Source organism: Carassius auratus, chromosome 17 (assembly GCF_003368295.1).
Source record: "Carassius auratus strain Wakin chromosome 17, ASM336829v1, whole genome shotgun sequence".
Classification (NCBI taxonomy): Eukaryota; Metazoa; Chordata; class Actinopteri; order Cypriniformes; family Cyprinidae; genus Carassius; species Carassius auratus.
The window spans coordinates 13,273,334-13,299,426 of record NC_039259.1 but is presented as its reverse complement, the minus strand read 5'-3'; the positions used below and the strand labels follow the sequence as shown (position 1 = coordinate 13,299,426).

Below are 26,093 nucleotides of genomic sequence, written 5' to 3'. Positions count from 1 at the left end.
CGAATTATAAAAAAAATTATAATTATCTATGGTTGAAAACATGCACTTTGTGGTAAATATGCTAATATTAAAGACCTAATGTTTAAAAAAAATCGAATAAAAAAAAAAATGTCAATTTTGGTATAACTATGTCCATTCTCAAGCGACAAACTTCTTGAAAATATATGATCCTGCACATATTAACGTCATGTTGAGAAATGTGTGGCTGTGTTCTCTTTTCTTTATACAAGAGGCAAGGCTGTGGCTAGCGAGCAAATATGAAGTAGCCTAAATGTGTGCCTTTCTGCAACTATATAACATAAAACTTGTCACTACATGAACGGTTTGGCTCAGATTAAGCATTATGCTTGGTAGTACTATGGAAAATGGCACGAAAGAAATAAGAAAACAAACTTTTAACCCAAACTCTATAACTTCACGTAGTGCTGATGACATTTTCACATCATTTCCTGCTTGGATAGATGGTTAGAATTTGTCAACCCTGTTACACTACCACTAGACAACAGACTGCTCTTGAGTGACGTACCACATAAGACTGTCTTTTATATACTGGTTAGCTAGTTTCTGCTAAATGTGCTAATGTATAAGAGATGATCTGTGTAATGCTTCTACACATTCTCATATTCACTGTATAAACTTCAAATGACTGATGGTACCATAAATGAATGTACCGTTAAAAAGTGGAAATGTCCTGAACCATCATAAACAAACAAAAAAAAAACTAACTAAACATTTAAAAATTCAAACAAAGACAGAAATAAAATCATGTCACGCACAAATGAAAAAGTCAAACTGTGCCTTTAACTGGACGTCCAGTCTAAAAGCTCTAATTCCTCAAAAACAAACAGCAAACCTTTTAGCATTCAAGAATAAAATACTCTTGGATCTGCTCTGACTTTGTGGGTGATCTTCTCAAGTCTCCATTTAAAAACCCACTTTTTCCGTTGGGATTATTTTTTGTATTTGGACTACGAACAATGTGCAAGTAGTGTCTGTTTTGCACAATAAATAACTTCAAACACAAAACCTTTGAATCGTTTCCCAAAGTAAATGATCGAAGCATTTCCTAAATTGCATTATTATTTGTTTCCAGACCATGTGATGTATCCAGACACCTGGAGACTGAGGTTTTAAAGGAGAGTGGGGCCTTTGGTGGTGTATGTCATTGAGGGGAAGTGTCGGCTGTCAATGTCCCAGAGCTTCCTGTCTCCTTGAGGCCCCAGCGCTGAGCCTTGACTCTGGTTTCCAGATCCTGGTAAGTTTGAGGTCCAGTAGTTTATATAACTAGCCATGAGGAGCGTCAGTTCCAGGATCTACAGCATTGAAAGAGAGACCGAGAGAGAGAGAGAGAGCGAGAGAGAGAGATTAATATATCAACTTGCTCTTACTGTATCAGGCCAAAAAGACACAACGATATACGAGCTCACTTCCTGTATCATGTAATGCTGCATGTGTGAAATTCTCATTGAAAAACCTGTTTTTAATCATTGGATGTCTTTCAGATAGTGCTTTCAAAGCGGGGTGTAAGAGTTCAACTCAGGTTTAAGCAGTTTTAAAGTTCCGATTTCACCCCCACACACTTCAGATCAGATTGTGAAGATCATAAAATCCAATGCTTAAAGCACCACATCAGAGTTCCGTCTTTACTGGCTTCATTTGGAAATGCGGTTAAACTGTATCTTTTGTGACTTACCTTCGGTTTAGCCATTGCAAACAAAAGTTTATCCACAGTCTTCTTGGCCAAAGCCTGGTCTTTAATCTGGCTGACCACTAGCATGAAGTCTTCCTTGCAGCCTCCGAAGGTGATCACTGAATGGTATGGATATGTGACTAACGGGTGCTGAAGAAAAGCAGAGCACACAGATTGAGATATTTACAAAAACAAATATAAACACTACTGTTTTTTTGCTCGTTTCTTAAAATATTAAATACTTTCATTCACCAAAGATGTATTAAATGTATCAAGCAAAAGTAACAGTTAAGACTTTTATATTGTTACAATAAGTAAGGCTACATTTTAAAATGTATCAAAGTACAATACAGTTAAAATAACAACTAGAAGTCATAATATCAATAAATTGTAAAAATATATCACAATATTACTCTTGTTTTTCTGTATCTTTTCTGCAAAGGCCATTTTTGTTTCTGTGAGCTGGTGAGAATAGTGAGTGGATGAAGAAGTTAAAGCAAAAAAACGATATATAAATAGAAAACAGAAAAAGACAGAGTCTGCCTGACCCTGTTTGTTCTTTCTCTCCAAGTGTGAATACAGCCAACTTGGTAAGATGTCAGGACTACAGCTTTTCAAACAAGCACACCTGCCAATATGGTCATCTAAGTGCCAGATAAATATAAATCTAGTTCTTGAAACCTAGAAAATGGAAGAAATAAACTAAACTATAATTTAATTTCACTAAACCAAGAGAGGACGCTAAAGGCCTGAAAAAGAGTCCAGCAGGTGTGTGAACAGGTACTGGTAAAAACTGGAAATGTGCGATCAAATGTTTTAAAAAAATGTTGGGGATGTCACAGTGAAAACTTTTCAATATTACTTAGACTCTTAATACTTTAGCAGAGTATTTGCTTATTTGTATTGTCAAACAGTATGATTTAACCCTACATTTTCTTGGAATTAGCTATATGTTTTGTACAGTTACATCATATTACTGTTATATTTTCAAAACTGTATTATAGTTTTATATTTGTGGTGCTGCACACTTTACTCACAGGCTTTCATTTATAAAAGCATGTTTTTTTTAAACCTGAGGGAGCCTAAATGATTTTCTGTGGTAATCAACAGCACACTTAAGAGCTTAAGTTGTAAATGACCCATAATATTGCTTTAATGCAGTCTTACTTTCTGAAACTATAACTAGAGCAAGTATCCGCATTCACTCACCATTGTGTAGTCCAGAACACTCAGCCCATCCTCATTAACAGCCAGCCACACTCGGGTTTGCTCCAGTGAAGAGGGAGGCAATGGCTGCGCACCAACAGAGTGGGAGGAAAAGGAGACATTCTGTCATGTTTTAACAGCCCTCTTGTGAAAAAAGTTGTAGGTTGTCGAGGTTGTGTAGAAAATGGCAGTCAGCTTTGTCAGTGGCTAAGGAAACAGTCACCTTATCTACTGTACATCTCATCTTACCTTGGCACTGAACAGCTTGGCACCAAACAGAGGCCACTTGCGGGCCACGGTCAGGTAGATTCTCACACATTCAGAGGCTGTGCATCCACGAAGGACAGACCACTTAGTGGCCAAACGCTCAGCCAGTTCCCTGTGGGACAGTTAAATTAAAGTAAAGTGTTTGTATAAAGTTCAATACAGTGAACATTTTAGATTGCATGTTTTTTTTTAAATGAAGAAAAACAACGGTAAGCATATCGTAGTACAGTTAAGAAAATAAACTAAAAAGTATAATATGGTAAAATGGAACATTCTATTATCAAACATTCGTATAAAATAAATTATAATATGTAAAAAATTATTCCACAAAGCTGCATTTATATATTAAAATATATATTTATACAGAATTAAAGCTGTATATAATTAAATGCTTAATATATATTACAAATGTATACATAATGTACATTGTTATTTTCAGTTGTAAATGGGGCATTATTTGGTCAAACATTTTAGAATAAATTATTTAAAAAATCTGTATTTATTTATATATATATATATATATATATATATATATATATATATATATATATATAAAAAATTGAAAATTATATATAATAAATTCAAGATAAATTATTCTAAAATGCATACTATTGTATAAAAAATTATACATCTTACGGTACTCTATAGCCTTTCCTGATTTTAAATTTATGGATTAGTAATAGTCATATTAGATATTTTCATTCAAATTGTATTTTATTTTATATTTTACTCTACTTTACGATTGGCTTGTACAGCACTTTAAATGTGCTCTATCAATAAAATGTACCTACTTTGCATAACAATAATAATTAATATTATTATACATAATACTATTTGCATGAAGTTGTCCTAAAATTGAATAAGGCACACCAAAAAACAATTAATGATTTTTCAATCAATCATGTCATCCTTTTTTTTTTTTTTTGAAAATTGTTATGAAATTGTGAAAATTTGTATTTTGTTATATAAGATTATATGATGAGATCTGGTGATACATAATAATTGTGAATGAACATACTGGAAAAAACTTATATCATATATCATGCATATTCTAAATAAACTGCTAAAGATTAATTACCGCTAATGTATTATAATATAATATAATTGTGAACATGAAGTGATTATAATGAACACAAAATCAAGTAAATGTGAATTTACCTGAGCTGCTCGATGCTGTATTCCTGCTTGTAGCGTTTAGGGTAAAACCGCTCCAGTACCTGCAGAAGGAGCTGTTGGGTTTTCGACTGAGAAGAACCAGTGGGAGACATTGCTGGCCGCTCTAGGTCACTGTGCTCGACCTAAAATAGAAATGTGAGTGAGATGTATCTATGATCCACCACTTCAAATACACTGGATCCACTTTAACACACACCTGTGCCATCAGCGCAGCCACCTCCAGGCCCAGTTCCTTACTGACAGGGAAGTGCCCTTGTTGTACCTCTTCATTTACTTGATATGCCAGCAGGAGGCGCTCTCGCTCAGTCTCCCCCTTGGCCTGAGCTCGGAAACACAGTCTACAAGGAAGATCAGACACCCTAACATTATTGACCTATAGTATCGACAAAAACATCTGAATAGATACAACACCACAGTTTCTCAAACAAACCTGCTTTTATAAGTGAGACGGACAATGCGTGTTCCCTCATATTTTCCAGGATGGAGCTCTTTCAGTGCCTGTTCCCACTTTGAGATCACATCACAAATCTGCAGCAGAAGACAATAACCAACAACAACAAAAGCATTGCTTAAATTTCCTTGCAGCACGGGATATGTAGACTTAAATGTTTATGTACTTGTTTCAAAAGACTGTATAACAGTAAAGCAGACTACTTCAATACTACTTTGAAATGCATATCACTCAATATCTCCCACTAATAGGCCTACGTCTTAGCAAGATGATATTAAATGCTTATTTATATGATAGAATATCTGCAGTTTAATGTTCATAATATACTTTATTGCTAGGCTGCAGGCAGTGCTCCAGGTCTTTTCCAGAGGGGTCGTCAGTGAAGAGCGCGAAGCCTGAAATCTGTGGCTTCCTCATGCCTGCTCTCTGGTTGACTGTGTTCAGGAACTCCTCCACTGTGGTGGAGCCATCAAAACCTACAACCTGGAGAGAGATGGAGGAAGGTAAGAGGCAGCAGCTTTCTCAAAGTCCTGCTATATAAAACATATACACCTGACATTGACATCCATCTTTGTGACCATATCAAGAGTAGTCAATGCTGAGTTCAGGTGTTTGTTTCTTTGTTTTCGTCTTAATGCCATTCCAGCATCAAATTGGGTTTAAATCCTGAATGCATCTTAATACTAAGTGTTTCAAGTATTTATTTATTTTTAAATGGAACGGTCTATTGAAACTTCACACATAATATTCTTTTTTTTTAAATGCAATTGTGTTTTTGTTGGGTATCATATTTGATACATCAGGCTTTAATGGTTGATAAGTTTGATATATAAATTTATGGAGTTCATATTCCTAAAGTGAGAAAAAAATAAATACATTTTGGTGCAGTTGTTATTTATATAGCCAAAAAAGTGTGATTCTGATTACTTGTAATGTGAACCAGTGTGGTTTTTATAACAGTAAAGCAGACTACTTCAATACTACTTTGAAATGCATATAAATATCACTCAATATCTCCCAATAATAGGCCTATGTCTTAGCAAGATGTTATTAAATGAGGGGGGCAAAACATGCAATGCAATGAAATATAATGATGATTGCTTTAATCCAGTAAATATTCATCTTGAAATATTACTAACAATAAAATAATTCTCAGAGCCCAATGATGAAAAAAAGACCAAAAAAACCCATATAGAGACTATGATTCGGAGGGCAGAAGGCATGCAGTAGATTGTGTACAAGTTAATTATGTTGATAATTTACAGGGCTTAGAAATGTGTGTCTCAAGCATGATACAGTGGGCTTTATAAAGTGCCAGATCAATGGGAACAGAACGTGTCTGTGTGTACCTCATAAGTGTTGTTCATGAAGTGAACAGGTATGCTGAAAGGGAGAGAGTGATGGTAGGGGTTTCTCAGCAGAATAGACAGGATTTCCATTCGTGAAGGCTTTGCCTCTCTCTCTCCATTCTGTAACGTTCTCTCTACAGAGCGCTGGCAGTACACAGCATACTTCCCCACTTCAGTCCTGTGGGTGTACACACATAAACACAGGCTTTCAAATTCAATTACATGAGGCATCACTGCAAAAACCCTTATTCCTAGCCGTATTTAAGTTTTGTTTTGCAGTAAGCACATCAAAACTCCATACTTTTTTTCTTGTTATTTTTGTAACAGCCTTTTTTTTAATTCATGAAGCAAGATATACTGTATATAACATTCTAAAATTATGAGAGGCCAAACACCAAATATTGTACAAAAAAAAAAAAAAAAAAAAAAAAAATATATATATATATATATATATATATATATATATATATATATATATATATATATATATATATATATATAAAATATAATTTGACCTATTATTCTTTTTAAATTATTTTTTTTCTAAAAATCATTAATATATATATATATATATATATGAAAAAAGTTATTTTACGTCAAATTTTTCACAGTATTACTGTTTTTACTGTGTTTTTGATGAAAGGAAGAATTCAGTGAGCAGAAAAGACTTCTCTCAAATACATTTAAAACTTGTAAACAATGGTGTATAAACCTGAACATATAGTTATGAATCTGAATATATAAAATGTAAATTCTTAAAATATACAGTATTTATATATACTGAATAAACCAAAACAATATTATAAATGTGATCCTGGACCACAAAACCAGTCATAAGTCACACGGGTATATTATATTTGTAGCAAAAGCCAACAATACATTGTATGGGTCAAAATTATGGATTTTTCTTTTATGCCAAAAATCATTAGGATATTAAGTAAATATCATGTTCCATTAAGATTTTTTGTACATTTCCTACTTTAAATATATCAAAACTGAATTTTTGATTAGTCATATGCATTGGTAAGAACTTCATTTGGACAACTTCAAAGGCGATTTTTAAATATTTTGATTTTTTAGCACCCTCAGATTCTACAGTAGATTTTCAAATAGTTGTCAGCCAAATATTGTCCTATACTAACACCATACATCAATGGAAAGCTTATTTATTCAGTTATCAGATTATGTATAAATCTCAAATTTCAAGAAATTGACCCTTATGACTGGTTTTGTGGCCCAGGGTCACAAATGATGCATTTAAAATAAATCAAAACAACAGTTATAATCCTCAATATATAGTTGTAATTCCAAAATATCTGTAATACAACTATACACAAACTTTATATTCAGATTAATTTGTTTAGATTATAAAAAATATAAATCTATATTTGAGAATTAGTCTGAGAGGGAAAGTTATTAGACATTGTACTTCATGGAGTGAGTGAGTGTGTGGCCAGTGACCTGGGATCTGCGTTCCGCTGCAGGTACTGTCTGAGGTACCACAGGAAACGGTGCTGAGGCAGGAAGAGAGCTACACACAATGATAACAGCTGCCAGCACTGAGAAAGAAAAAGAAGAGCAACGAGATATAGAAACAAAAAAATCTTCATATGGTGATAAAGTGTGAAATGTGTGTGTGCACAGATATGACACGGACCTGCGTGAGGGCATAGTTGTGAGGAGTGCGGCAGTTGGTCTGCTTGATCAGCTGACAGTACATCTCATTCTGCAGCTCTGGATGTGTTAGGCACACCTGCAGTGCATTCTGGGCCAGCGAGGTGTGGTAGTCGATGGAGGGAGACTCCACCAGCACATTGATGAACAGCTGACATGACTACCAGGGAGGCAAAACCATAACTTATTTGTATAGGAGTAGGTCAATGACACTACATTTTTTCCTCATTTATTAGTTTATACAAACATGCATTTAAAGGCTGTTCAAGACAATGTCAGATAACTGGACCTTTTTACAATCAAACAAAGTTTGACAAATTTTATTTAACAAAATATATTATATTTATGGAGAAATAAAATAAAATTTCGATTAATAATTCATTTAATTTATAATTTAGTTACATCTTATTTTACGTGACATTTTTAGATATTCAAGAAAATATATTATATTTACTTGATAGACACCACATGACATTTAAAGAGACGCTTGAAATTGGCATAAAAGTTTTTTCAAACCATATGAGCGGACAGAGAACAGCTAGAAATACACGGCACTACCTTCTGTAACGTGAACATAAGAACCAGCAGATGGCGAACTCCTCACACAACATGTGAGCACACACAGCTGGTTCTGTAGCCATAGAGACAGTGCGTGCAACAACACGCTTGACTTTCTTATTAACATTCCGTCTCTGTTCGTACAGAAATTCTTAAAATGCAAATTAAATCAAGTCAGGATGTAGCTGTCAACCCCCCATTCATTACTTCAGAGTGGGAGGCTTTTTCTTTCAGTATCAAATGACTACCTAAAAAGCCCCTCTGATCTTCAAAGAGCACTGAGGGCTGCGCTCTATGCTAGCTCTCGAAGATACGCCATTGAACTGTCAATAGGGCATAATGTCTGCAAACCTCCGGAGAACAGGGTTCTCAATAGAAAACGGGAGCCTGAGGAGAAACTACGTTTAACTGGAATGGGACTATCTGTCCAAATGCTGTCAGCGATCCTCTGTGTCCTCAGAGTGAGACTTTACAGGGCTAGTGCCATTCCCCACACAAAGCACTGAGAGCCACTTGTTGAGAAGTCATTACTAGAAGTAGTGATGCTACTAACTGCAGTTCTCGCAGAATGGACAACTGTATAAAACTCTAATTAACTCTCTCTTTTTTTTTTACATTATTTACATGTAGCTTCTCCTAGAAAGTCTGTGTTGAACCCATTTTCCAAAAAGCTTTATTTGGATACATTGCCTGATTTGTTTAGCTAATTTTTTTTGTGCATGTTTAAGCCAGTAGGTGGCAACAAGCAACTGTATTTTTTATGTGAAGTCAAATCATTGAATCATTCGCTCAACTAAATCGTTACAAAACAACCTAGTTATTCACAACCGAAGAAGCGTATCATCCGAAGTCACATTTATAAATCTACACATTTATAAATCTACTATAAATCTAAGAGATTTCAGCATCATAAGTGTTTCGTCCCCAAAAATGACAACAAAGCAGATCTTTTATTTTCCCTCTGTATTGTGAACTGCTGAACATTACTTTTATAATATTTAGATATTTATCTAAACATTATATGCAGTGTTGGTATTGTTAAGTAAAACTAAAACTATTACAAATTATTTTTGGTAATTGAAATAAAGTTTAAATGAATTGTAAAATAAAAATTTGATGAAAACCAATTAAAAATCTGAAATGTTGATTTGGCAACTAAATAAAGTAAGTTTAAGTACTTAACTTGAGAAAAATTATAAAAATAAAAGCTGAACAGAAATATTAACCAAAACAAAAAAAAGTACACAAAAAAATTAGTAAAACTTAAAATGAAATCAAAAAATGAATAAAATCAAACCATATAAATGAAACCTCACCTTATTCAAAATATGAATAAATACTATAATATAATAAATAAATAATACTAAAATAACATTTTATTTGTATCATTCTCCGTTTTTATGCACGCTTAATTCTTACACCGTCTCTCTATTCATTAATAATTGTACATTCATGAATAAAATACCTGATTTGCTCACTTCATTTTAAAATAAGTTATATTTCAAAATGATAAGTGATAAGTAATAAGTGGCTTGTTAGTTTAGTTATTTTGGATTCTTGTTCAAACTCAAAATTTGATGATTTTTAATCTGAACAACACTCAGAATGAACAAGCCATCTCTTGATCAGTTAAGAAGACAATACTTGATATATTATTAATATATTAATAATTGATATATACTATATTAATACTTGATATATTCATATATCATCCAGTCTAATTATTTGTTTAAATTACTAAGTTTGAGGTTGATAAGAAAGGCTGCATATATCTGATCAAAAATACAGTACAAAAATTATATTTAAAATAACTTATTTATTTCTGTTCTCTGTTAATTCTGTGGCAAAGCTGAATTTTACAGCCACTACTCAAGTCTTCAGTGTCAAAATTATTCTTTAGAAATCATTCTAATATGCTGATTTGATTTCTTATGATCCATTTTTAAAACAGCTATGCATCCTAATATTTTTCTTAATATACTGACCACATTTACTATTGCCCCCGAATTTTAAAATGGTAGTTTATCTAATTTAAAATGGTAGCCGTGCTCATTTAATTTCATCATGTGCATTCAAATTATACTGCTCATCAACCAGCCTGCTATTCTGATACCAGCAGCTGTTTCTGCTTCAGTTTAGAGTAGTTTTTTCTATATTGTTAGCCATGATTTAGTTTCTGTGTTCCCATTTGACACCGTAATAGAGTTCCCAAATGTTTTATGCCAAAAAACCTTCTCTGATTTTATTACGAGTACCATATCCAAGTACTACTCTTTTGAAAGTCTAGTCTGAACTACTATATAATATGAGTAGCATGTATCTTGACAGTTTCAAAGCAGCTTCCCAACATGAGTTTTTTTTCTTCTACGTCAATCAGAGCCAAATCCAGCTGATTATCTCCTGCGCTATAATGAGCACCAGGCCTCCCATCACAGCCTTTGATCCTGCTGTGGGAGACAGTAGCTCTCTCACACACAGGGACAAGACGGCACCATCAACCCTCAGGAGAGGAGGACGAGGACAACTTAGAAGTGTTTCGAGAGATGGAGTGACTCTTCAAGGAAGATAAAGACAACAAGAGGACATAAAGACTAGAGCGTTTGTGAATGTGAGAGTAAAAGAAGACAGAGACGAGAGTGTTCACCTTAAAGAGCTTGAGAGCCTCTGTTTGAAGAGCCTCGGAGGGCAGCGTGGTGAGAGGGTACCGCAGACCCTCTTTACTGAAACACAACACTTCACGTTTCCACAGAGCCGAGTCTGCACGCATGAACACACAACAGATTGAAAAACAAATTAAAATGGCACAACAGCTGTTATCAGGCCATAAGAACTGGTCGTAAACACTGTCTGGGGTCTAAATAGAGTCATTCAATCTGTCTGTCTCAATTTAAAACCATCTTGAGAAGCAGTTGTACATGTTTTAGACGTGTCTGGTTGGGGGATATTTTAAAGTAACTTCTGACCTGGGTCTCCGTCCACATCCAGCAGCTTGCCGATCAGCTGCTCGTACTCTGTGCCCACTCTCAAGCTGGCACAACTGCCCACCGCGACGGTCAGGTGGTACAGCCAGGTGTCCTGTGAGAGAGACAGCAAAAGACTAGGTTTGAATTGAGATTCATTTCATTTAACGAAAGGAGTGAACAGCTGAAGTGATGCTGACAAACCTAAGTTAGTAATGTAGCTCAGTCATTTTTGTTAATTGAAATAAATTCGAATTAATACTTCAGATGATATTAAATGAAAAATCTGAAAATGTTGTGTGGGAACTTATTGAAATGAAGTATAAAAAGAAGCACTAAAACGACAAACTTAAATTTAAATTAAAATGAAAGCTAAATAAAATGATATAAAACAAATGTCTAAGAGCTCATAAAATTACTAAAACTAAAATGATGTATAAAAAAACTAACTCAAAATATTTAAATAATACTATATTATAAAAATTGTATAAAGTAGTATTCTATACTATAGTATAGTATATAAATATCAGTAAAAGAACTGATGTACTATTTTATAAGAATTTCAAAATTTAGTCAATCGGTTCATTTAGATGTTTCCTTTTGAGTCACAGACTGCTGTGCAAGGCTAAGCTGTTCATCCAATAATTCATAAAAAAATATATAGCATATTTCCTCAAAAAAATACAAATCAAGCAACACAGCTGATTTCAACATTGATAATAATCAGCTTTGCAATCATATGAAAAAATTAAATTTAAAATATAAATGTTTTTGTTAAATTATTAATTAAAACATTAAAATATAACAAAATAGAAAACAGGTCATTTAAACCGCAAAACAATTTCACTTTTTTTAAAATGTATCTTTGATCAGATAAATGTAGCAATGACAAGCGTAAGAGACTTAAAAAGTAATATACTCAAAACCATTGCAAAATCCTACCAACCGCAAACTTTTAAAAGCTAGTGTATATAACTGTATATTTCTGGTTTTACTTGATGTAATTTTGTTGAAAAGTTGATTTGTTTAAACATTAATGCTGTCATCATAGCAAAGCGTTGTGCTTAACAACACTAATAATCACATACCTTCATAAAAAACGGACTTGCATATAAATAAAGGATTTTACATATTGTATTATAATAAACAAAAAGCAGCATTAAGGTAAATGCTAGGCAAAATACAGATTGTGTTTGTGGTGTAAATAGTACCTTTTCTTGTTTAGTGCCGACAAGCAGGTAGGTGGGGCTTTGCTCTTTGGGATGAACTACTAAAGTGAAGTGAGAGGAGAGGAAGCCCCGCCCACCTGCTTCATAATCCTCATCAGAGTCACATGACCTGTCCACTTCTTCCACCCGTGCTTCCCGAACGCGTAGCTGACCCAGTGGGAACTGCCACAAACATACATTTGTTCTCAGCACAATAGCATCTTAAACATAAATTAATTTACAGATTACCTGAATATACAGTATAGCCTAATTTTTATTTTAACATTTAAAATGAACTGAATGAAGCTAAAAGATATCCACCTTGTCATCCTGGTTTCGGAAGTAGTAGAAGACTTTCCCAATCAAAGCACACCACACAAGCTTTGAATGACCATGTTTCACCTGTAGTAAAATAAAGACATCGTCAAAAATATGGAGAGAGAAAGATGAAGCTAAACAGGATCTTAATACCAGGTGTAAACAGGCTCGATATATTAAATATGTGGTTTATATTACTTCCAGTTTATTTGTCAAAATGAAAATGGATAGTCATATCAAATGCATTCAAACAGACAAATCATGCCATAATGAACACATCCGTTTGACAAGACAAAACACACGCACAGCCACATACAGTAAAAGAAAACATTAATTATATCCTGAACTGTCAATCAAAAACCTTCAAATGTGGCGAAGTCCCAACAACCTTTTATGATATGATGCACTGAGATGCTGGACTAGATACAATGTTCAAAAACTGTGGATTTGACTAGATGAATTTTTTAATTTTTTAGTGTTAGTTTGCAGCTAACGTCATTAGCTAATACCTATTCAAGAGTAAAACTAAACAATCGAATATTCATTGGGCTAAGCGAGATGGGATCATTCGCACATCTTAAAAGGGATAGTTCACCCAAAAATATTTTTTTGTCGTTATTTAGTAACCCTCATGTCGTTCCAAACCTGTATGAGTTTCTTTCTTATGCTGAACAAAAAATAATATATTTTGAAGAATGCTGGTAATCAAACAGTTGATGGTCCCCACTGACTTCCATAGTATTTCTTTTCCTACTCTGGAAGTCGATGGGGACCCACAACTGTTGGGTTCTTCAGAATTCTTCAAAATATCTTCTTTCGTGTTTAACATATGAAAAAAACTGATACAGGTTTGGAACGACGTGAGGATGAGTAAATAATGTCAAAGCTTTAATAACACTCCTGTGTGCTCTTACCTTAGTTAGCCAGCCTCGCACCGTGGGCTTAGCTTCTTTATCCATGGAAATTGGTCCACTGGCCTGGATCTTGAGAACATTTTGGAGAACTCTGATCCAGTCCTCCAGGATATTTGGCGAGTCTGCAGCCAAGTAAAAGGTCTTCTTCTCTGTAATTAACTGGAAACAACACGCAAATGAGAAAAATGTGGACAAAGATTTAGTCAACAAAACTGGTTAATCATTCAATGACTATGATGGCACTGGTATTAAAATGGTTAAGATAAAGAAATATTTGGTCTACATAAATAAAAAATAAGACAAACAAAATCAGTTAAATAAATAAAGAGGCACATAACTAGGATTCTTAATAGACAAAAAAATAATAATAATTTCTACCACTATGCAATGTCCAGTAGAATTTATGGAAGGATTTTCTGGACTAATTGCAAATTGTTTTTTCAATATGTGTATGCATAAATTGTGACATAATGCAATTGCAATTGCAAATCTTATATTACCGTTTGCATTTTCACAAATGCACAGTCGCTGCCAAATTTCAAGTCCATATGCAACTCTATTTCCCATGTCTTACGAGTTATGAGCCTGTCATATTTAAATAGCAATATTAAAATATGAAAAACTAATAAGTCTTTTTCTCTGTCGTTCATAAGGAAAAATTTGGCATAAAGAGTGAAGATTTTAAATCATCTCATGATGGAATGTATTGCGAGTCATGTGGTAACAGTAAAACACGTCAAAATGATCTACAAGAAATACTGCAGGATATTTTATGATTATGATATTCAATTCCTCCCAAATTGTGATTACACTGATTCAAGTGGAAATTATACATAATTTCCCGTTATTATTACTATTACGCCTTTGAAAACCCAATAATAACAGCAGCTGAACATGCCCTCGAAACGCATACCCATATCAGGCTGTTTCTAAAAGCCTCAGGCTGACAGATTTGTTAAAGGAGGTTTAGGTGGATCAGCGTGCGACTCTCACCTGGAATGTCTGAGCTCCCTCTCCGCGGGCTATATGACACGAAGAGTTCAGCTCCATTTGGCCCTGAGGTTTCCGGATCACGTCACTCTGAGAGCAGAACAAAGGCAGATATCATCAGTAGTGTAACTCTAAACTTCCTTCCCTCACACCGTCTCTCAAATCCCGCTGCAGAGTCGTGGAAAACCCTACTCACCGGCGACTTGTAGTACAAGATCTCTCCGTTCCTCAGAATGAACCAGCGCCTCTTCCAAGCTTTCACCTGACTGCCCATTTTCAGCAAGTAACCCGTCTTCTCTAGAGTCTCCTGTATTGAAAGGCACATACAAAGCCATTAAACATGGACAATCTGTCTTACTTCTAACTCTATGGATAAGACTGAGGTGAATGGGAATGCTAACTGATAGCTTTCTCCAGTATTACAGATCTCCTTGGACTTATACTAAAATGTAAGAACTAAGACTGAATAATAGTTACAAATATCATCTGAAGAACCTATGTATTAAAATATATGCATTCTCTATTGCTATTATGCTATTACCGTATTTTCCGGACTATAAGTCGAAACCTGAGTATAAGTCGCATCAGTCCAAAAATACATCATGACGAGGAAAACAACATATATAAGTCGCACTGGGCTATAAGTCGCATTTATTTAGAACCAAGCACCAAGAGAAAACATTACCGTCTACAGCCGCGAGAAGGCGCTCTATGTTTTCAGTGTAGACTACGGGAGAAATTAATAGCATAGAGCGCCCTCTCACGGCTGCAGACGGTAATGTTTTCTCTTGGTTCATGTCAAATTAATTTTGATAAATAAGTCGCACCTGACTATAAGCCGCAGGATCAGCCAAACTATGAAAAAAAGTGCGACTTCTAGTCCGGAAAATACGGTAACAAACCATTAACTACGACTTTTGCCTTTATAAACTCCTAATTTGCTGCTTATTAATAGTTAGGGAGATATTTAAGTTGAAGTATTGGCTAGGATGATGGACAGCCGATATGTTAATAACAGGCATGCTAATGTGAGAATCATGTCATGTGACACTGAAGACTGGAGTAATAGCTGAAACATCTACAGGCTCTAGATTTTTGGATGGTGATGTAGATTAGAAGTCAAATTGAGGCGGCTCAAATGTGGAGCTCAGAAACGTACCGGTCCGACACTCTCGCATGAGTAGGATGAGGTTCGTTGGACCTTGTGCTCCGGCTCGGAGCAGTCACTGTCCAGTGAGTACGCATCCGGAGGAATGGCATAGTCACTCTCCGAACTGATGGAGGACATAGACACACCTGCGGGACAAAAGACACGTCCAAGAGATGAACCTGGATCTTTGAGTATTTCAAATAAGTTTTTTTATTTCTTTTTTTAAAAACTACATTTAGACACTTTTATTATTACATAACAATTAAACAAACTAGTTTATTACATTAAAAGATTTTGAAAGCCCAAGAGTGTGTTATTTGACAGATGTCCTCACCTCTTTTGACAGCGCGTGGGCTGCCTGGGGTACTGCCCTTCTTATCTGGCACCAGTGTGGATGCGTGCAGGCTGGCCAATGAGCTGCTGTCGTCTTCTGAACCCGAGTCATCATCAGGGAGAGGGACGCTGCTGATCTGAGTTGCTTTCTGAAAGAGAAGAGGCACTACTTTTAGTATTTTTTCAAAGATTTCTCTCAGTCCTTGTTATGTAACATTTGTAGAAGCTTAGAATCAGTTAAGTCTCATACTAATGATGTAGTCTTACCCCTTTAAGAGTGGAGTACACAGGCACACTGATGTTCTTATAAATGAGGTGGGTGAAGGGGCCGGTTGTTGAGTGCTGAGGCTGGGTGGATACTGGAGAAACAACCGAACAACACATGGACACTTGCATAAAGTCTGCAAAGTTGTAAAAATTCATAGGGCCTGGGTGGGCACTTCAATATAATTTCATAAGGCCTTTCCATTTACAGACACCAGCGAAATTCATACAGTTTGTACATTTAATTAGCTTATTTTTTTGTTCAATTACATTTTCTTTTTTATAGCAGGTAAACTCTACCATTCAAATGTCTGGGTCAGCAAAATGTTAACATTTTTTAAAAGGAATCCACATCTTACTTGATCAAAAATCTAAAATCATTCTGATGTGCTGATTTATGTTGAAAACAGCCCTTCTATGTTTAAGTGCAACCCATGCATTATGATCCAGAGAGGGCATGCAGTTTTAAAAGCAGCATTTTAAACAAAAATGACATCGTGCATGTCAATGAAGGTTAGATAAGAATTTCCGCTCTCTAATATTACTTTGCTCCAAAACAGCATCTGTGGTTGAAGTGACCCGGTTTAGACTTCTACACAGGATCTGCAACCTAAAATCAACTTTTCAGCCGAGCACTCGATGTTCAGTGGTAACAGCGTGGAAGAGTTAAATGTGTCCGTCACTTTCAATGCGTTGTAGTAAGTTTGTATCAAAGTAAATATATGATCAGACTTGTGTCTCACTGCAGAATAGAGCACCGTTTTTGTAAGTCGAGGCGGAGAGAGGTGAAATACTCGCTGAGATAATTACACAGCGCTTTTATCCTTTCATCACGGCTGATTGAAAAGCAGGGCTTGCATTCCCACCCTCTACTCACAGTCTACACCCCAGTCGACTCTAAAAGCCTCTTAGAAGCTTGAATGAATGGAGATCACACCTGCACAGGTGTGTTCCCCTTAGGTCAGAGGAAGTGACACCAGACAAGTCCTGACTTCTAATTGACAGATCCAAGAGCATCTGTTCATATGGCATTATAACATTGCAAGAAATGCCAGCAAGTTTGCTGGTGACGGACATAAACTGAGTGATTGTTACTGATTGGTTGACTGACCTCTCCCAATTGTCTTAGCTCCAAGACAGGCCTCTGAGACTCTCATTCCTGATTTAGCTACCGCATAGATCCGGCTCTCCTGAAAAACACACCAAGTAACATGAAAACAGTGATATAGATTTATCATAGAAAACTGGCTACTATAGTGCTAGGGTGTTTTCTTTTACAGTACATTAAACTCACCTCAAGCATTCTGAAAACTTACACTTCCTTCTTAGTATCTACAAATTAGTTTTGAACTAACACTTACTTCATGGTCCTTAATTTGACACCATTGCACCATTCATTCATAAACTAATCAGGAAATAGTTTTCTACTATATTAATTATATTCATTACCCTCAAAAGTTTGGGATCGGTAAGATTAGTAAGAAGTCTCGTCTAAATTTATTTGATCAAAAATATAGTAAAAACAGTGATACTGTGAAATATTATTACAATTTAAAATGACTTTTTTTTCCATTATTTTATTCTTAAAGCTTTTTTTGTTTAAAGCTTAAGTAAAGCTTTTTTTCAGCATCATTCAGTCTTCGGTGTCACATGACCCTTCAAAATCATTCTAATATGCTGATTTGGAGCTCAAGAAAAGTTCATTATTATTGCTGCATAATATTTTTGGTGAAAACCATGATAATTTTTTAAGGATTCTGTGATGAATTGAGAGTTCAAAAGTCATTAAATTCTTTAAGTAAGATTATAAATATCTTTAATTTATGCCCTGGCAGAATAACAGTAATAATTAAAAAAAATAACTAACGTTTAAATGGTAGTGTGTATACTACCATTTGTATACTATTATATATGTATATTAAAATGTCATAATCAAAGTTTTACTTTTTTTTTTTGCTGAAGTATTTTATTTTTATATTTTAACTAAATTTAATAAAGCTAAAAATGTAGAAATGAATCAGGTGCCCATTTACATTACAAGCAGTGCTTGTACCAACTTGTTAACTTGTTCTCAATAAGCCACACAATTTGAGGTCCAAGCCCGATTATTCTTTCCTGTCTTACCCAAGAAGGAAATCGGTGCAGCGGTGGAGTAGGTGGTTTAAGAGCTTCTGGGTCCATCATTTCAAACTCCTTGGCCAAGCCCTCAAATAAGGCACCATCAGTGGGTTGGGATTCCATCTCTGACCCCTCCACCACACCCTCCATGCTTTCCGGAGGCCCTTCATCAATGTCCGTCTCCTCTAGCCCATGTGTGGAAACTGTCCCGGGTACCAGACTGTGGCAGGACGGAGAGGTGCAGTTTCCGATATCAATACTGATATTGACTTGATGGAGGCGCTCTATGCCGGGCTGCGGCTGACTGTGGTGTTTTTTCACAAGCTGGATGCTGTCACGGGGGGTTAGAGGGGTACGAACTTTGGGCAGGGTCATGCTGGTGCCCAAGGGTAAAGCAAGAGGGAAGGGGCATGACAGAGGCAAGCATACTAATGGGGGTGAGAGGGACACAGGTGGAGGGCTTTTAGGAGTGGGGGTAGGTGTGTCGAAGCCACCCCGACCAGGAGTCTCATATGCTGAGGAGGATGAGGACGAGGATGAGGAAGAAGAGCGAAGGCGCTGGGAACGAAATTTGCTGTTGAGTTCGTCTGAAGAGTGATCTCTGTCTGAGGCTCCTCCCACTGCTCTCTCACGTGTCACTCCAAAAGAAGGCTCCACCCCCTCTGCGCTCTCTTTTATTGAGATTGTGTTGTCAACACCATCTTGACTAGACTTATGAGAGTCTCCTTTGTCTTGTAATGTGGGAAGTAAAGACGCACTATGAAAAGCGGAATCGCAGCCCTCCGTGATTTTCCTTTTGCTATCTGCAATTTGCAACAGACATAAACACATATTCAGTTTATATGAAAGGTGACACATTCAAAAAGTGCAACGTGGACCATTTAAAAGTTTAAGATGATAGAAATTATTTTAATTAATCATTTTCATTTTTGAATTATGAGATTGAAAAATTATTATTATTATTATTTTTAAATTATTAAATATTTTATTATATGTTTTAGTGATCCCCAAAATTTAGGCAAATAAGTTTGATCATTGACAAATGTTAACAAAAAATCATACTACAGTAGAAATGTGTAAAATCTGTTCAACAAAAATACCTTTGACTAATAATTGTGGTGCATCACTAATATTTTTTGTTGATTCTAATTATTATATTTAAGAATTATTTTGATAAAGTCTTGATGCACCATTTGAATACAGTTGTTTTTTTATGGAATTTATGCAAACGGCAAAAACTAAATTACAGTTAAATAATTGCCATGACATTGTTGCTAAAACTGAGTACAATAGATATCAATCAAAACAGAAATCTTAAAGTTAAATTATCAAAAGAAGCCTGGTTAAAGCTGAGGGCAGAAAATGCTTGCTACCTAGAAACCATGTCTAAGTGTAAAATTAAGTCTAAATTTTTTTACATGTTACGTATGTTCCATGAGTAAACCTGAATCAATGACGATGTACCTGTAGAGTTGGCTATGCGAGATCCTGTCAGTCTCCAACCCTCCTCCTGGGCAGGCGGTGTCCCGGGGCAGCTGGGAGGGTGGAGTGGGCTGGAGGGGACCAGGTGGGCATCCACCGCTGGAGACATGGGCCTCTCGAGAAGAGCTGACAGAAACACAGTGAGATACATACAAACTAATGGGAAAAGGAAAGAAAACAGGAAAGAAACTACAGTATATTTACTCTGAAGCTTGTCTTGCAGTATGAGGATCTGCTCGGCCTGCTTCAGGTTTGCCTTCTTCAACTGCTGGTTCTCTGTTTCCATCTACAAGACACACAGAGAGGAGAAAGATAAACGGCATGCTCTGTTTCATCACATGTTTTGATGCATGGTTTATATGTTTCAACTCACCTCTCGTAACTTAAATGTGACCCAGTCTTTGATTTTGGCAGCTTTTTCTTCAATTATCTTTGCCTCTTGGGCTCGAACCAAGTTCTGCAGATAAAGAGGGCAGTTTTGAGTTTAATGAACACACATGGCCATCTCTTCCTCTCTGTGAGATCTTTTCTTTACCTGCTTCTCCAGCTGTCCTTCGAGTCCCTTTATGATCATGTCTTTCTCCTGAATTTGACTGTTCATCTCTTGATAACGCCTGTATAACGAGTTTTCCGATTCACTGGGCTGCACGTTTGCAGACTTCAGTTTCTCCTCCATTATGTGGACCTACAATGGCAATCTTGGATAAATCCTCAAGATAAATGTGTTTTTATGATTGTAATTTTCAGGAAAGCGTTGCAATTTATGCTCCCATGATTTACGATGTTATCATTTTTTTAATGTATTCTACAATTTGAGACAAAAATATACAAATATTGATCTTGAATAAAATGGTGTGGTGTGATAATATTTGCCAGCTAAGGCTATTATTACACAGTTAACCTTGTAACTTCAACAGTAACAAATTATGAAAGTAATAGTAGTGTTAAAAAATAGCCAATGTGTGATTTATTACAAGGCACACTGCAGCTGAATGAGTTATATATTGTCAATAAATGATCAATGAAAGTTCTGGAAAATAGGATCGCTACTACGTCCAGAGAATTATCCAAATACAGCAAATTATGGAAAATAAACAAAAAGAGGGATAGGGCTACAATAGCCATACCTGTTTTTCAGCGTTCTCTGCCCGACGGTCGGCCTCAATCACTCTCTGTTCCAACTCCTGCATCTGTACACATAAACAAAACACACAGATTCATGGATTATTGCTTTTAGGCAAGGATGTGTGTGTGTGTGTGTGTGATGGTTATATAAACTATGAATGTATGATAAACTATAAGAATAATCTACTGTATATCTGATGGTGAGTGGTGTTATCTGTCATGCTTAAATGATCTTGATCATAATCTGGCACTAAATACTGAGGGCATGTTGTTCTGGTGCGGGTTTAAGCACGCTCATGCCACAATCCAGTGCCGTTATCAACAAGACCACCATGATGGCCTGTCAGCACTGGAAAAAGGTTAGGACACATCCTAGTAAACAAACCACCCCACTCAAATTGGGAAGTTAGGACAAGAAAAAAAAGGGATTTATTACTTGTCAGTTTATAGTGTCACGCCTGGTTAGGACATGGGGTACCGTTGTGTAATTTGTAATTGTTTATTTTATGTTTTTGTTGTTTTAATTTTGTTTCTATTTTGTTTTTCTTTATGTTTCTGGGTTTGTTTTGGTTTTCATTTAATCTTTTCTGTGTTATTTCAAAATTTGTTTTGTTTTTCTCTTTTTTGGTTGCATTTTTATGTTCCAGTTATGTTGCTTTTTTATTTATTTATAATATTTTGTTGTTTTTATTTAGATTCTTTTTTGTTTTTATGTTTCTAGTTTTGTTTTGTTTTTCTTGTAATCTTTTCGGTTTTCTTTCTCGTTTTGTTTTTAGTTTTGCTTATTTTCTATTTTTCTGTTGCATGTTTTTTGTTTATGTTTCTAGTTTAGTTTTTTTTTTTTGTAATCTTTTCTGTTTTCTTTCTCGTTTTGTTTTTAGTTTTGTTTATTTTCAATTTTTCTGTTGCATGTTTTTTGTTTATGTTTCTAGTTTTGTATATATATTTTTTTTATTATCGTTTCTGTTTTCTTTGTCATTTAGTTTTAAAATGTGTGGCTATTTAGTTTTAAAATATATGAGTATTTTAAGCTGGGCCAGGACAATAAGACTTAAAGTGATGCAGAAATCATGATTATTTAATTAGTTAACACTTTTCTTAACTTTGAATCTAGAATAAATTGAAACCACATATATGCAGAATTCACATTCTCCCAATGGCCTTAGAAACTGCAATGACTGCAATGACCCAAATTAGTTTTATGTATTTCAAAGTAACAGAAAATGTTACAGCATGATGCTTAGTTTTGTGCAGTAATTTGTTTGCAGAAAGTGACAAATGACTTACAGAATTGGCTGTGTGCAAATATCTTATATGGAGATTATTTGGGGGTGCTTTATGCAAATTACTAACTGCAGGCGCACACTTCTGCACGTAGAAAAATTATGATTCATCTACATTAAAATGAGAGAAAAAATATATATTTGCTCCTGTTGTGAAGATGGTAACTTGGTAAAAGAATCTTCTCATGCAAGTATGCAACATTTAACTCCTAATGAATGAAACTTGATGAAAGATAAATGAAAGATAAAGAATAGCTGAAGGGGGAAAAGGCAGTTGATGAGGTATTCTCATCTATGCATAGATTATATTTCTTCACACAGAATCACATTTTCAAATATATAGATTAACTTACGATTATTAGAACTTACACAAACAGAGTTCCTGGCCATGACATGCCTTGTGCTTAATGTTTCATGAGCTCACTGACCCAGTAAAAAGGAGGACAAGCATACTAATGGATTCCCACTGTATGACAGAGCACTCCTTTTGTTTAAAATTCTTTGTTCTTTCCCTTTTTCTTTCCACCCTTTCTCATTCCTCAAACCAAAAGTAGAGGGATTCCCAGAAGGCCCCCACTCCATGTGAGCATTCCCTGACTGTTGGGGCCAAAAAGGAACCAGTAAGGTCATTGTATGGAGGTGTGACTCTTCACCCAAGGGTCAGCAAATGTACAGAAATGAATAGACGACACGGTGACAAATATGAACAAGGACATGCTTTCGCTGACACTCCTTCAATCCGCATTACTATGGGGATATTGGCCACTCAGCCAAGCTCAGCACTGACCTCTGGTTAGCCTTACCCACTCAGCAATGATTCACTGAGCATTAAGAGCTATTCAACAACTATGTCGTAAAGTTTACTGCTGGTGAGTGGAGAGTGTTGAGCTACTGGCCTCTATACGGTAACATTTAAATGACACAGACAGATGCAGTGAATTTCAAGATAGTAGTATAGTCTTTAGTCAGATTAGATGACATATTTAATTTCACACAAATGAAAATTAGGGGTAAAAAACTGAAGGAAAATATAGTAATTATTAATTTTACAATGTATGTTATGTGAATAAAACATAGCCTTTTGCCTCTAGAGATAAGGCAACGCATTTTGGTGGGATTTTGACTATATTTATTCAAAGGAGGCGTATGCATGTATCTTTACAGAAGCAGCACAGAGAGCCACTTCAGAAACTTGTATGGTGCGGCTGGAATAAACAGCCGTAAATGCGCCTTATCAGAGCAACACTGCGCCACAGACGTGTGCAGTGTAAATAGTCTAAGCATTATTGGTAGGGAAAGATGCTTATACTAGAGTGCGTCCACATATGAAGTGTTTCTTTTTACATACACCATGAGACCGGTTAATGTGAAAAAAAAAATCAAAAATTCAGTTTTGCGATGGATCCTTTTGCGCATTGCAAACACCTTATGCAAGCGTAAAAAATTTTTTTTGCAAAATTGACACGTATTTTCAATTCACAAATTCAATTTGTGCAATTTGAAGGGTAATGGAAACGCGCCTATAGTCAATTTCTGTAGCAAAATGTAAATGGTAACTTCACAACTGGAATGGACAACACTTTTATTCCTCACAGCTTGTTTTTGTTCATGTAAAATTAAACATGGAATCAATCAAGTTCACAGACTTAAACATTGCATTAGCATGAATTTGTGACACTAATAAAAATAAAAATATATTTTTATAAAAATATAAAAATATCACGGCAACATTTTAACAAAATGGCTTAAAATCGATCCTAAGTTTAAGATCAATACTAAGACACAAAGCATTGTCCTGATTCAACAGGACTGCGGATGGACTGAGGGTCGACTGGGATGACAGGCCACAGGTTAAACAGGTGGGGGCATGGCAGCTGCTCAGGCTTCGAACAACAAGGTATGTGAAACATTTCACAACTGTTCTTCTTCATTTGCTATTGGAAAATGCAAAGAAGGTTTCCTTCTTGGTTGAACTCCAGAACTTCCTTAAATCACCTCAGAATATGGAAGCAGAGAATGTGAACTATGCATTAATGACTCTGGAAATCACCAGCATAGCATCCATCTGCTATCTGTCTCTTAATAAAACATCTTTATAAATTAATGAGAGTGTGAAAAGTATGCAGGAGAGTTTATTTTTTAAAATAAGTGCCCACTGTTGGTACAGACACCAAAAGCCTGGAACAACCAATGGCTCCATAATTAATTAGAGAACTATCCAAGAAGAAAAGAGCTAATGAAGAAGGGATGGTGTATTAAAAAAAATGGAACAAGATGGTAGAATAGAAATTGGGTGAGTCTGAGAAAGCAAGCTATAGCAATACAGTATTATTGCTGTTGCAGGCTAATCCTCCTGTCTGGCAACTCATTAGAAATGAGACAGTTGTACAGACAGCATAAAAAACCAAGCCAAATTCAACATGAGGACCAACTTACTGAATCTTCTACATCTACTTTCCCATTTTAAATACAAACACATGTGGCACATAAAGACTGAGTGAAGTCAAATCAACACGATCAGAACTGAACTACATCTGACACTTTCAGCTGAAGTAAATAAAAAGACAATTGTAATTATGTTCAGAAAAGAAAACTTGCATACTGTACAAGCTTACTGCATATTTTACACTTAAATATTGTCAATGTATGTGAAACAGTTTACGTTACGCAACAATACATCTCAAACAGTTGTATGCTGTTGCATGAGGATAGTCGCTAATTAACGGTTTGAGATTCTTTAAAGTTCTTGTGGTGCCATCAGCCAATCAGTGTTCCCATGACATCATTTCCTGCAGCTCCAGCATGACAATGCTAATAATAATTCCATTTGTACTCTGAGTTCCAAGCATAAGCCTCCTCAAGTCAGAGTTCCAAACACATGGTGGCTCAGTGCATCAACAACACTTATGCTACGCCTACGTCCAACATCTTCAACTGGAACGCCACTCTCTTCTTAAACGCGTGCACCAGTTAGCGAAAGCTAGAGATTACGGTTTTATAAATTTTTAAATATGATTTTTTATTATAAAAAAGTACTCTAAATCACATGGGTATTCCATTAATAAATAAAATGTGCAACATTTTCCACAGTAGTTTTTTTTCACATGCTATATTGTGCAGAAACGGTAAGTAGTATGGTAGTATGCTATCCAAACATAGCCTACGAGCACACATTTTCAGCTCATTCTACAACAGGACACACTTTTCAACTTAAGAACATGTGTACGTGAACAAATGGAAAAAGTATTCCCACACTCCAGAATGAGCAATCACACCCCTCACACAATTCTGTCAAGCCTTTCCTCTGTAAAGTGGGTCAATGTGTAAAACACTCCTAACGCCGCCCAGAGAAGCAGATGAGAAGCGTAAGAATCTTTCTAAACAGGCACCAGCAGCAAACTCTCCGCACGTTCTTTTGTCCTCTTCAACACAACAAGCAGAAACCCACGAGACACTGAGCCCTGATATCAAGCGAGAGAGAGAGAGAGAGAGAGGCTGAAAAAGAATGGGAGAGCAGGAGAGTGTGGAGGTCAGGGTGAGTGAAAGGCTGTTAGAGCGATGACCAGAGAGTGGAGAA

At 35.7% G+C, this 26,093-nt stretch overlaps 1 protein-coding gene across 1 annotated transcript in view; it reads right to left on the bottom strand.

Moving 5' to 3' along the window:
• The window catches only part of plekhh1 (pleckstrin homology domain containing, family H (with MyTH4 domain) member 1), a 38,377-nt gene that overhangs the window by 497 nt on the left and 11,787 nt on the right, over positions 1-26,093 (bottom strand). Inside the window, exons 3-30 of the mRNA XM_026285913.1 lie at positions 21,236-21,298; positions 20,644-20,793; positions 20,482-20,565; positions 20,313-20,394; positions 20,091-20,234; positions 18,633-19,429; positions 17,620-17,698; positions 16,512-16,603; positions 16,246-16,393; positions 15,921-16,057; positions 14,958-15,068; positions 14,765-14,851; positions 13,772-13,930; positions 12,861-12,941; positions 12,543-12,722; positions 11,335-11,446; positions 11,016-11,128; positions 7,797-7,973; positions 7,601-7,698; positions 6,140-6,317; positions 5,118-5,273; positions 4,770-4,867; positions 4,536-4,677; positions 4,322-4,461; positions 3,146-3,275; positions 2,900-2,983; positions 1,694-1,840; positions 1-1,313 (exon numbers count right to left, since the gene is read on the bottom strand). The exon at positions 1-1,313 is cut by the window's left edge and continues 497 nt beyond it. Coding sequence (XP_026141698.1) covers positions 1,131-1,313; positions 1,694-1,840; positions 2,900-2,983; positions 3,146-3,275; positions 4,322-4,461; positions 4,536-4,677; positions 4,770-4,867; positions 5,118-5,273; positions 6,140-6,317; positions 7,601-7,698; positions 7,797-7,973; positions 11,016-11,128; positions 11,335-11,446; positions 12,543-12,722; positions 12,861-12,941; positions 13,772-13,930; positions 14,765-14,851; positions 14,958-15,068; positions 15,921-16,057; positions 16,246-16,393; positions 16,512-16,603; positions 17,620-17,698; positions 18,633-19,429; positions 20,091-20,234; positions 20,313-20,394; positions 20,482-20,565; positions 20,644-20,793; positions 21,236-21,298 — 4,152 coding nt within the window. The 3' untranslated portion in view covers positions 1-1,130. The remainder of the gene's footprint in view (positions 1,314-1,693; positions 1,841-2,899; positions 2,984-3,145; positions 3,276-4,321; positions 4,462-4,535; positions 4,678-4,769; positions 4,868-5,117; positions 5,274-6,139; positions 6,318-7,600; positions 7,699-7,796; positions 7,974-11,015; positions 11,129-11,334; positions 11,447-12,542; positions 12,723-12,860; positions 12,942-13,771; positions 13,931-14,764; positions 14,852-14,957; positions 15,069-15,920; positions 16,058-16,245; positions 16,394-16,511; positions 16,604-17,619; positions 17,699-18,632; positions 19,430-20,090; positions 20,235-20,312; positions 20,395-20,481; positions 20,566-20,643; positions 20,794-21,235; positions 21,299-26,093) is intronic.